The following is a 9,445-nucleotide window of genomic DNA, read 5'->3' on the forward strand; positions in this document are numbered from 1 at the left end:
AATGTTTGGTTGTATAAATCTTGCATGTTACAGCATGTGAGCAGTTGATTTGGCAGTGAGTTTGCTAAGTAAAGATAATTTGGCAAGTCCTACCAATGACCAATGCAATGTTGTAGGAAATGAAAAGCTGCAATAGCTCTATAGTGAGTGATGGCATACCAGTAATTGATAGCTAAGTTTCTATGCTGAATCGGGTCAGGATAAGACTGAACTTCATGCCACCAAAAAGCTGGCATGAACAGAACGTCACCAGGCCTTAGGACACACTGGAGTCTCTTTGCTTTCCTAAACAATGGGAACCTCTTGTAGTCAGGATCAAGAATATCCACTGGAGACATCACCATTGAGGTACTCTGAAGGAGGTTCTTACGAAAAACCTTACGTCTCTTCTTATCATAGCCAAGCAGAGCCTCTGGTATGTGAGCTTCATACAAGTTCCTATTATCGTAAGGTTCAAACAGCGTCAGATGCTTCTCACCAGATAACTAAAAAGAGACTTTTAATCAACTCATTACATTACAATACAATACACTGCATTACCTGACACAGTAAATTATCATATGGATCAAAATGAAGCTTCCCAAGTGTATCTCCGTCACTTAGCCAAATATTAAGATGCTTCCTTTCCAAGAGATCCTCAACAAACGAGAGAGTCTCTATATCACTCTCTAATGCAGGTAGATATGATGGAATGGATGAGTACTCGAGATAGCTGGATGCTCCACTCTTGTTTCGACCCAGTGATACTAGATCAAGGAAATCACCAAAAGGCATTTCATCAGTGGCAGGTCTTACGACTACCAGCTCAGGGAAAGAGAGCTGGGATCTTACCCGCTCTGGTATCCAGCTATCAGAGTACCCAGGCCAAAGTGAGGCTGCTTCAACACCTTCAAAAACCCCATCTTGCGTAATCTTCACATGTATCTCTTTGAGGCCGTACTTCTCACGTAAATACTCCATACTCCATTTCTTCATTGCTGGCCACTTATTGATCGCGTCTCTGATAACCACAGGACGTGAAACCGATAGGAAAGACCAGAAAAACTCAGACTTTGTTAAAGAGGAGTCCACAATAGAGCAAGACTCTTCATTCTCTGATATCCTGTACTGTCCAGCTAGCAGTGACTCTCTGAGGATCCCTCCAGACTCTAATCCACCGCCTGCCTTCCTGTAAGAGTGACAGTGATAATTTAAAAACATGATCAATTGGTCAGCGACCAGTGGACCAGTGTACGGCTCAGCTGTGGGTCTGTGGACTACACTGAGGAGACAGGAGCGGTCCAATGGCTGGCACTTGTAGAAAGCTACTTCTGCAAATTTCCCGCCATTTCCAGGTTTGTTCCAGGTAATGTCATCACGTGATCCAGCAGCAATGGTAACAGTCTTTTCTTCTTTATACACACTTGCTATTTCCTCCAGGAGTGAGGTTAGGGACGGACTGGTATCAGACAGACCGAGTAATATGCAACCAGTAGTTGATAATTGTTCTATCTCAGTTTTATTGAGGACTCTGAGACTCCTGGCTTCAATAAAACAACAAAATATCACAAGAAAATGAAGCAGATTCACAGCCATCATTGCATGCATTATGAACCTCAGCCACGCCTCCAGAGCATAACAAGTCACGCCCATAACAAAAATGTCCTCAAAAGAAAAGGAAGAAAGCCAAGATTTTGCTTGGAGATGGCGTCTAGAAGAGAGGCAGGTACCAGCAGTGCTGTCAGAGGACAGGCTCTCTGTGGTGTTTCACCCCAGACAAAGTAATGGCTGCCTTGCTATAAAAGGAGACTGTCCATTACTGAAGCACATGGAGCATTGGTTTGAGGTGGAACTGTCTCCTCCATTGCACGGTCAAGCAAGAATGATAGGGCTAGGAGACAAGTACACCAGACTACAGAGCAACTCTAAGGACTTCTCTCCTCTCATTGGGCGGGACTGCTCCAGCTGGGGTCTCAACTACAATGGGAAGACACTCCATGATGGGGAGACGAGGGACTATGCTGAAGCGCCTGAGCGATCTGCTCCACTCAAAATGGGACTCTATTACGACTCGTATTACGGGAACATTGCTTTCATGTTAAATGAGAAGAATTGTGGTATTGCTTTCCAGAACATAGCAGTGAATCTTGATCTCTATCCGTTGATTTGTGCTACACCAAGAGGATGCCAAATGAAACTAACCTACAGTTATTCATCCGTGATCTCACTTAAAGCTTTATGTAGAGGCTCTATCAGACTCTGCGTTCAAGATGAAGAGCTAATTGAGAAGCTCCCTGTCCCACCACACCTCAAGGCCTACCTGTTATTCAAAGAATATCAAATGCCCAAGTCTTACTATCACAATTACTATTAGAAAAACAGACAATATGTGTACCCTTTTTTTTTGATGTCATTTTACTTGTACATCAGCCCATTCTTACTCCATCATACTCATTATTATTGTTAGTATTGTTTTTCATGTAACCCACTGATTACAAACATCATCATAACATCCAGTTATCCACTTCAGCCTCAAGTTGTTTGTATGCTGGAGACAATAAGATAGTTTCAAATGACCAGGAGCCCCAGAAACCCTCTGGAAGAGACAGCGAAGGGTCTCTCTGTCTGGGTAGCTGGTGAGGTAGGACTCTGCAATTTTCAAGGAACTGATTAAGATCAAACTGTCTGATTATCTCTGGCAGTTTCTCAGTAGCAGCAGTAGCTGAGGTATCATTTTTATGAGTATAGTCAAGAGGACTGGAGTAGCCCATTGGATCAGTTTGTGAGCTGGTACTGCTGACTTGCATCTTCTGTTTATATAGAGAAACTGATTTAAGAGAATATATTATTATATTAATGAAACTTACTTTGTCTCAGACTATAGCTCTCACAAACAGAGCTAAGTGATTGATTCCTGCAATAGACCTGCATATAAAGTACAACACAAGATGTGTATACTATACAACTGAAAGACTCACTGTCTTGTAAGCTGCCATCTTCTTGACTCTCTTTTGATGCCCCAGGACAGACCAGCAAGCATTCTGCCATGACTGAGGAGAAGGATACCTGCCACCATTGCTAGAATCAACAAGCTGACCATCTGAAGTAATAGAGGCTTCAAAAGTACATCCCTAAACAATACTACATTGAAATGTACATCATATTATAATGGATAGAAACCATGCAGTAATGAATATATCTGGTAGTCCAATGCCTTAGCTTGCATGACGTACTAGCTCTTACCATCTTACCATTAGGTTACAAGTGAGTTTGTCTCTTATTGTTAGAAACCCTTGTCTTATCAGTGCATCCAATGGAACTGGTTGAGACAGACTAGCTTCACTATTACTAGAGAAGGAGCTGCTCCCTTCAGATTGGGACAGTGATGCTGCTCCTGGTACTGATTGTGGCTTGAGTCTCACTCCAGCTCTTGCTGTGGAGACGAGGACAGGATTAGCAGCTACAGATTCTACAACAGGATTAGTTGTTTCCATAGCAACACCAGTGTCCTCAATTGGAGGATTATTTGTTTCCATAGCAACAGCAGAATCGGTATTTGATTTGACTTGTTTTAGCTGATCCGATAGAGTGGTTTGTTTCTTAAAGCAATACAACAGTGTCTTCTGTCTACTTGTCAAACTGATTAGTTTCTTCTTTATGTCACCTCTGTTAGCAGCACTTGAAGTGTTGCAGAATGATGCTAGTTCCTTTCTTTCTTTCTGATTGCTGACACTCACTTTCTTTAGTGAACCTTCTATATCCCTCAGTGTCTTCTCAAGCACTGGAACTGGAAAGAAGAGACTATGATGATAGACCATGGCCAGTACATGTACATTGACCACACACGTGTGGTATAATGTCTATTACATGTTCTTATGATGTGTAGAAAGACTGAGCTGAGTCTGATCAAATTTGAATTTTTAAAATTGCTCCAAAATCAGGCCAAAGTCCCTGTATTATAGTACAGGGACTTTGGCCAAATTTTGCCAAAAATGAAAAGTAGAGAATTCTCAATTTTTATGATATTTTCTGATGCATATACATGTACCGGTACTTATGTTGCATAGAAAGTTTGAACTGATTCCGATCAAGATTAGATTTTTTACAGTTACTCAAAAATTGGGCCAAAGTCCCTGTACTATAGTACAGGGACTTTGGCCAAATTTCGCCAAAAATGAAAAGTAGAGAATTCTCAATTTTTATGATATTTTCTGATGCGTATACATGTACTTATGTTGCATAGAAAGTTTGAACTGATTCCGATCAAGATTAGATTTTTTATGATTTTTTAAAGTTACTTAAAAATCGGGTCAAAGTCCCTGTACTATAGTACAGGGACTTTGGCCAAATTTCGCCAAAAATGAAAAGTAGATAATTCTCAATTTTTATGATATTTTCTGATGCGTATACATGTACTTATGTTGCATAGAAAGTTTGAACTGATTCCGATCAAGATTAGATTTTTTATGATTTTTTAAAGTTACTTAAAAATCGGATCAAAGTCCCTGTACTATAGTACAGGGACTTTGGCCAAATTTCGCCAAAAATGAAAAGTAGAAAATTTTTCATTTTTGTAATGTTTTCTGATGCGTATACATGTTCTCATGCTGCATAGAAAGTTTGAACTGATTCCGATCAAAATTAGATCCTTCATTAATTTTTACAGTTGCTTCGAAATTTGGCCAAAGTCCCTATACAGTATAGACCCTATAGGGCGCTAACTTCTAGAAGCAATTATAGATACCGTATATGAGACACTATTCGTAATCTTCCGTATCCTATCCGCATTCTTTAATGAAAAAATTTCGAAATTCTCCTGCTGGACGGCAAAACCAGGCAAAACCAATGGATAGGAGGCCAAAAGCAGCCTTTATGGACAAGTGGCTTCAAGTGCAATGAAGCTTTTTCTCAGGAGACATTCTGGGCTCTATAGAGGATATGCGTGCTAAGTATATTCATTGCAAAATAAATGTATTCATTGCATACCGTAATAACTTTCAAGAAAAAAAATTAGTTCGTTGGACGTCAACTTTCCATTGGCAGCAATGGAGAAATGATAGAAAAAGGCTTGGTACCAGAAAACCGCTCTGCATTTCTTGATAGCAATCTTTCAGGTGACTACTAGACCCCATTAGATCCTCATGATGCTTTCTAAGCTTCCGAAAAAGGCCTCAAGAAGGTAGCAAGGCAAGAAAATGTGTTTTCCCCCATTAAACTCTTAATAAACTTGACGTCCAACATGGCGGCCAATTTACTGTGTGGGTGGATATACGGTACTAAAAAAACTATGAATATACTTAGCACGCATATCCTCTATTCTTCACTGTTACTGGCATTTATTGCCACTCAAACAAGCTCTGGAAGCCACGAAGGCCTCTTGTTCCTTGTTTCCCCATGTAGCTACACGGTATCTTGCCGTCCAAATCATGAGTGTGGGTGGATACCGTAATGCAATAATTACTTGCAGAACTTAGCGCCCTATAGGGTCTATACAGGGACTTTGGCCAAATTTCACCAAAAATGAAAAGAAGAGAATTTTCCATTTACCTGATATTAGCTGATCTGTTTGAAAAAATTGTCTCTCAATATTCTCTTGTTCTTTCTGTATCCAGGCTAATAGTGAACTATCAGCACCTTCTTCATGAAGGACATTATCGTTGCCATGACAACCACAATTCTGCTCTTCTTCCAGCTGCTCCTGAGGAGGGAGAGGCAGTGGCTGGTGATGGTAGGCCTCCTCCTCATCCTCCTCTTGATAAAAGAGACTTCTGCCCTGAGAGAGGAGAGAAGGAGAGCAAGAGCCATCAAGAATCATCGTCTCATCACTGTCCTGAGACATCATGGGAGCACGTGGGCTATTAATGAGGGGCGAGGTTAAAAATAAACCACGCCCTTATTTTATTAGCCACGCCTATAAAGAAAAAGGTCTGAAAAATGGGAGCATTCTTTGCCAGATTAAGAGGAGGAGGAGGTGGTTCTGAGCCTCCAGCTGGGCCCAGTCGTGTTAGTGAACAAGACAGAGCTATCTTGGTAAGAGAAAGACCAGCATTGAATAATATTTATCATTATTTTTAACCCAACAGCAACTTAAAAGGCAAAGAGATGAATTGAACAAGTATCAAAAGAGGGTGAGTGTGTGTTTGTGTACCCAATAGTGTATTGTTTCTTTAGATAAACACTCAAATAGAGAGAGAGAAAGGAGTAGCAAAGAAACTAATACAAGATGGAAAGAAAGAGTAATGGCTCCTTTTACCATTTATCTTTGTAACACTTCTCTTTCTCTCCAGTCGTGCCAAACTATTATTGAAGAAGAAACGTTATTTGGAAGGACTTTTAGACAAGACCGACACTCAGATTGATAACCTGATGCAGATGGTTGAAACCCTGGAATACACTCAAATTGAAATGAAAGTCGTTGAAGGATTGAAACAAGGGAATGAGTGCCTACAGGAAATGCACAAGGTAAGTCATGTGACCATCCATCATGTGACCATCCATCATGTGACCATCCATCATGTGACTGATTGTCTCTCCTCCTGTAGATCATGTCACTGGAAGATGTTGAAAAGATTATGGACGAGACACAAGACGCTATAGCGTACCAACAGGTGGGTGGAGAAATGGGTGGGGCAGTTAGAGTGTGGTATTTTTGTTTAGGAAATTGACGAATTGTTGGGTCAGAATCTCACGGGAGAAGATGAGGAAGCCATTGCGGCTGAACTGGAGAATATTTTGACGGTATAACTCGTCAAACCTGTTTTATTATTAAATCCTTTTGTAAAGGCCGACATTCCTGAAGTACCTGTCACTGCTGAAATACCAGAAGTACCAACACATGAACCAGGAGCACTCGAAGAAGGTATTGCTATTAGTAGCAGCTGCATTGATTTATTGTGACCTCAAAACAATTTTATAATTTTGTTTCTAGAAGAGACGGAGAAAGAAAAGAAGAAGGAACAAGCGCTTGAAGTTGCTTAGGAATTGAGCAGGAGCTGCCATTATTTATAGCAGTTATTAATAATTTATTAACTCTATAGCAGTATTACCATAATGTGTGTGCTTGATTACATGTTTATCTGAATTGCTTTATCATCACTATACAACAATAGCCTTTTATAATGGGGGCACCTTTATAATGAGGACATTTTGTAATGTCCCAATTGGTACAAGCCTATACGAAAGTACCTCTGAAATGAGGACACCTCTGTATTAATGAGTGTCCTTAATTGCAAGTTACTAAAATAATATTTTATAATAATATTAATAATGGTACAAAAAGTAGATCACTTGTAATAAATCAGCACATTAAATTTGATTGTACGTTGCACAAACAAACAAACAAGCAATGGATATAAATAGAACTAAATTGATTCCTTGATGCCTAGGGATGATTCTGATCGACTTGTTGCGTTATGACAGATTCAGGCAATTCAAGGTCGTGTTCTAGCAGATCTTCATCCGGTAAATACTGCCTCAAGACAGTGGGCGGAGGAGTTAATCTTCTAGTGATCTTAGGACTAGCAGAATATTCTTTATGATCACCATTGCCTTCTTTGTCATCTTGATCATCTTCATTAATGTTGATGCTGTCGGTCAGAGCCATCAGTTCAGAATCTACTTCACTTTCCTCAATCTCTCTTTCCAGAGGAGGCAGTATTGTGACTGGTGAATCAGTCACAGTTTCACCAAAAGACAGAGTTATTGTGTCAGTTTTGTGAACATAACGAACGTGAGGTGACGGGGTTCGATTCTCCTCCTCTCGTCCAGTTTTTGCTCCTTTTGTTTTGCTGCTGTCCAACTTCTCAAGCTCATAGTGACCAACTGCAGCTCCATCAGTGGCATCAGATGTCAAACTTGAAGTGTTGAGGGTCTGGTTAGCAAGAGAGTGTTGATGAGTGCTTGGACTTGCTGAAGGTAAGAGAGGACCAGGAGAAGACGTGGTGTCATTAAATGGCAGCGTCCCAACTTTAGGCAATGGACTAGTGAGACTGTCTCCTCTCTTCCGATGAGGAGAAGAAGGTGGTGGCTCACCGAGAAGAGAAGCAATGATGACCATCTTACTGTGTCTGAGAGTATCCTTACGTCTCTGTAAGCTTTGTCTTGTTGCAAGGCAGCGAATGTGATCATCAAAGAGAAATCGAGCAGTGAGTGCTGGACGACGCTTAACTTGAGATTTGCTTCGATGATGGGCAACGATGTAGAGAGCACAGTTATCAGCTGGGTCAGTGGAAATATCAACATCCTATGGAGAGACAAAGAACAAGAGAATAAATCAAATACATACTGTATCCCCAAGTAATGATGCTGTTTCTCAAGTGTATGTTCACCTGGAGGAATGCAATGAATTTCACTATGCCATATCCCAGTTGGTTCTTGTCTGGCTCTAATAGCATGAACTCAGACTCTGTTACTAACATGAACCTGTCTGTTACACTATAATTTAATAATAATAATAATTTAATAAATAATAATAATATAATAACAATAATAAATAATAATAAATTATTACTTTTCTCCAATTATAACTTTGCAAGCGCACAAATCACAGCTACCTAATAAAAATAAATAAATAAAATAAATAAATAAAAAACTAAAATAATGTTAATGACAGGTTCCCATTACTTTGGCTGGTAGGTACCAGGTCTTCAGTGGTGACACTAGCAATGCGTGGGGTGAGGGGGAGGAGCATCTCCTCGGAACCTTCCAACTCTAAAGTGAAGTCCCTCAAGGCAAAGAAAACCCTCATCGCCTAACAAACGGAACAAAAGATCAAAATATAAAGAAAGAAATGTAATAGAAACAAGGAATTCTCTACTTTTCATTTTTGGCAAAATTTGGCCAAAACCCCTGTACTATAGTACAGGGACTTTGGCCCGATTTTGGAGCAACTTAAAAAATTTGTAAAAAATCCAATTTCAATCGGAATCAGCTCAAACTTTCTACGCAACATAAGTACATGTATATGCATCAGAAAATGTAATAAAAATGGAGAATTCTCTACTTTTCATTTTTGGTGAAATTTGGCCAAAATCCCTGTACTATAGTACAGGGACTTTGGCCCGATTTTGGAGCAACTTTAAAAATTTGTAAAAAATCCAATTTCAATCGGAATCAGCTCAAACTTTCTACGCAACATAAGTACATGTATATGCATCAGAAAATGTAATAAAAATGGAGAATTCTCTACTTTTCATTTTTGGTGAAATTTGGCCAAAATCCCTGTACTATAGTACAGGGACTTTGGCCCGATTTTGGAGCAACTTTAAAAATTTGTAAAAAATCCAATTTCAATCGGAATCAGCTCAAACTTTCTACACAACATAAGTACATGTATATGCATCAGAAAATATCATAAAAATAGAGAATTCTCTACTTTTCATTTTTGGCAAAATTTAACCAAAATCCCTGTACTATAGTACAGGGACTTTGGCCCGATTTTTAAGTAACTTAAAAAATCATAAAAATC

At 39.6% G+C, this 9,445-nt stretch overlaps 5 protein-coding genes across 6 annotated transcripts; 2 read left to right on the forward strand and 3 right to left on the reverse strand.

Annotated features, from left to right (window-relative positions):
• Positions 1-13: 13 nt before the first annotated feature.
• LOC100637214 (jmjC domain-containing protein 7-like) lies at positions 14-1,606 on the reverse strand. Its single transcript, XM_003387619.2, has 2 exons — positions 541-1,606; positions 14-485 (listed from the first exon to the last, which is right to left on the reverse strand). Exons 1-2 carry the CDS (start codon positions 1,585-1,587, stop codon positions 90-92), a joined length of 1,443 nt encoding a protein of 480 aa, XP_003387667.2. The 5' UTR covers positions 1,588-1,606; the 3' UTR covers positions 14-89.
• Positions 1,566-2,486, forward strand: LOC105313247 (SPRY domain-containing SOCS box protein 3-like). The gene has a single exon (XM_011406522.2). It carries the CDS (start codon positions 1,640-1,642, stop codon positions 2,351-2,353), a length of 714 nt encoding a protein of 237 aa, XP_011404824.1. The 5' UTR covers positions 1,566-1,639; the 3' UTR covers positions 2,354-2,486.
• LOC109583028 (uncharacterized) lies at positions 2,353-5,843 on the reverse strand. Of its 2 annotated transcripts, none has more exons than XM_019998192.1 (5): positions 5,527-5,843; positions 3,231-3,766; positions 2,958-3,110; positions 2,847-2,904; positions 2,353-2,806 (listed from the first exon to the last, which is right to left on the reverse strand). In XM_019998192.1, the coding sequence occupies exons 1-5, from the start codon at positions 5,819-5,821 to the stop codon at positions 2,484-2,486; spliced, it is 1,365 nt and encodes a 454-aa protein (XP_019853751.1). In that variant the 5' UTR covers positions 5,822-5,843; the 3' UTR covers positions 2,353-2,483. The 2 variants fall into 2 exon arrangements, with proteins under 2 accessions (XP_019853751.1, XP_019853752.1); XM_019998193.1 differs by having other exon boundaries at positions 2,669-2,789.
• A 25-nt stretch (positions 5,844-5,868) lies between these two features.
• On the forward strand, positions 5,869-7,087 carry LOC100637341 (charged multivesicular body protein 6-A-like). Its single transcript, XM_003387620.3, has 8 exons — positions 5,869-6,009; positions 6,063-6,107; positions 6,151-6,215; positions 6,267-6,441; positions 6,522-6,587; positions 6,637-6,717; positions 6,763-6,838; positions 6,908-7,087. Exons 1-8 carry the CDS (start codon positions 5,914-5,916, stop codon positions 6,955-6,957), a joined length of 654 nt encoding a protein of 217 aa, XP_003387668.1. The 5' UTR covers positions 5,869-5,913; the 3' UTR covers positions 6,958-7,087.
• A 118-nt stretch (positions 7,088-7,205) lies between these two features.
• On the reverse strand, positions 7,206-8,743 carry LOC100637467 (uncharacterized). Its single transcript, XM_003387621.3, has 4 exons — positions 8,602-8,743; positions 8,489-8,531; positions 8,307-8,412; positions 7,206-8,221 (listed from the first exon to the last, which is right to left on the reverse strand). The coding sequence occupies exons 1-4, from the start codon at positions 8,723-8,725 to the stop codon at positions 7,361-7,363; spliced, it is 1,134 nt and encodes a 377-aa protein (XP_003387669.2). The 5' UTR covers positions 8,726-8,743; the 3' UTR covers positions 7,206-7,360.
• Between the last annotated feature and the right edge of the window lie 702 nt (positions 8,744-9,445).

The sequence above is a fragment of the Amphimedon queenslandica genome, unplaced genomic scaffold, assembly GCF_000090795.2.
Source record: "Amphimedon queenslandica unplaced genomic scaffold, v1.1 AMPQUscaffold_13335, whole genome shotgun sequence".
Classification (NCBI taxonomy): domain Eukaryota; kingdom Metazoa; phylum Porifera; class Demospongiae; order Haplosclerida; family Niphatidae; genus Amphimedon; species Amphimedon queenslandica.

Bases quoted from the DNA above. Each gene is read 5' to 3' on its own strand.
- LOC100637214 (XM_003387619.2), bottom strand. From the start codon at position 1,587: ATGCATGCAATGATGGCTGTGAATCTGCTTCATTTTCTTGTGATATTT. The intron at 486-540 runs GTAATGCAGTGT...GTCTCTTTTTAG, and splicing joins ATGATAATTTACTGTGTCAG to TTATCTGGTGAGAAGCATCT.
- LOC105313247 (XM_011406522.2), top strand. From the start codon at position 1,640: ATGTCCTCAAAAGAAAAGGAAGAAAGCCAAGATTTTGCTTGGAGATGG.
- LOC109583028 (XM_019998192.1), bottom strand. From the start codon at position 5,821: ATGATGTCTCAGGACAGTGATGAGACGATGATTCTTGATGGCTCTTGC. The intron at 3,111-3,230 runs GTAAGATGGTAA...AGTATTGTTTAG, and splicing joins AACTCACTTGTAACCTAATG to GGATGTACTTTTGAAGCCTC. The intron at 2,905-2,957 runs GTGAGTCTTTCA...CTTTATATGCAG, and splicing joins AGATGGCAGCTTACAAGACA to GTCTATTGCAGGAATCAATC.
- LOC100637341 (XM_003387620.3), top strand. From the start codon at position 5,914: ATGGGAGCATTCTTTGCCAGATTAAGAGGAGGAGGAGGTGGTTCTGAG. The intron at 6,010-6,062 runs GTAAGAGAAAGA...TTAACCCAACAG, and splicing joins AACAAGACAGAGCTATCTTG to CAACTTAAAAGGCAAAGAGA. The intron at 6,442-6,521 runs GTAAGTCATGTG...CTCCTCCTGTAG, and splicing joins GCCTACAGGAAATGCACAAG to ATCATGTCACTGGAAGATGT.
- LOC100637467 (XM_003387621.3), bottom strand. From the start codon at position 8,725: ATGAGGGTTTTCTTTGCCTTGAGGGACTTCACTTTAGAGTTGGAAGGT. The intron at 8,413-8,488 runs GTAATAATTTAT...ATTAAATTATAG, and splicing joins AAAGTTATAATTGGAGAAAA to TGTAACAGACAGGTTCATGT. The intron at 8,222-8,306 runs GTGAACATACAC...GTCTCTCCATAG, and splicing joins AATTCATTGCATTCCTCCAG to GATGTTGATATTTCCACTGA.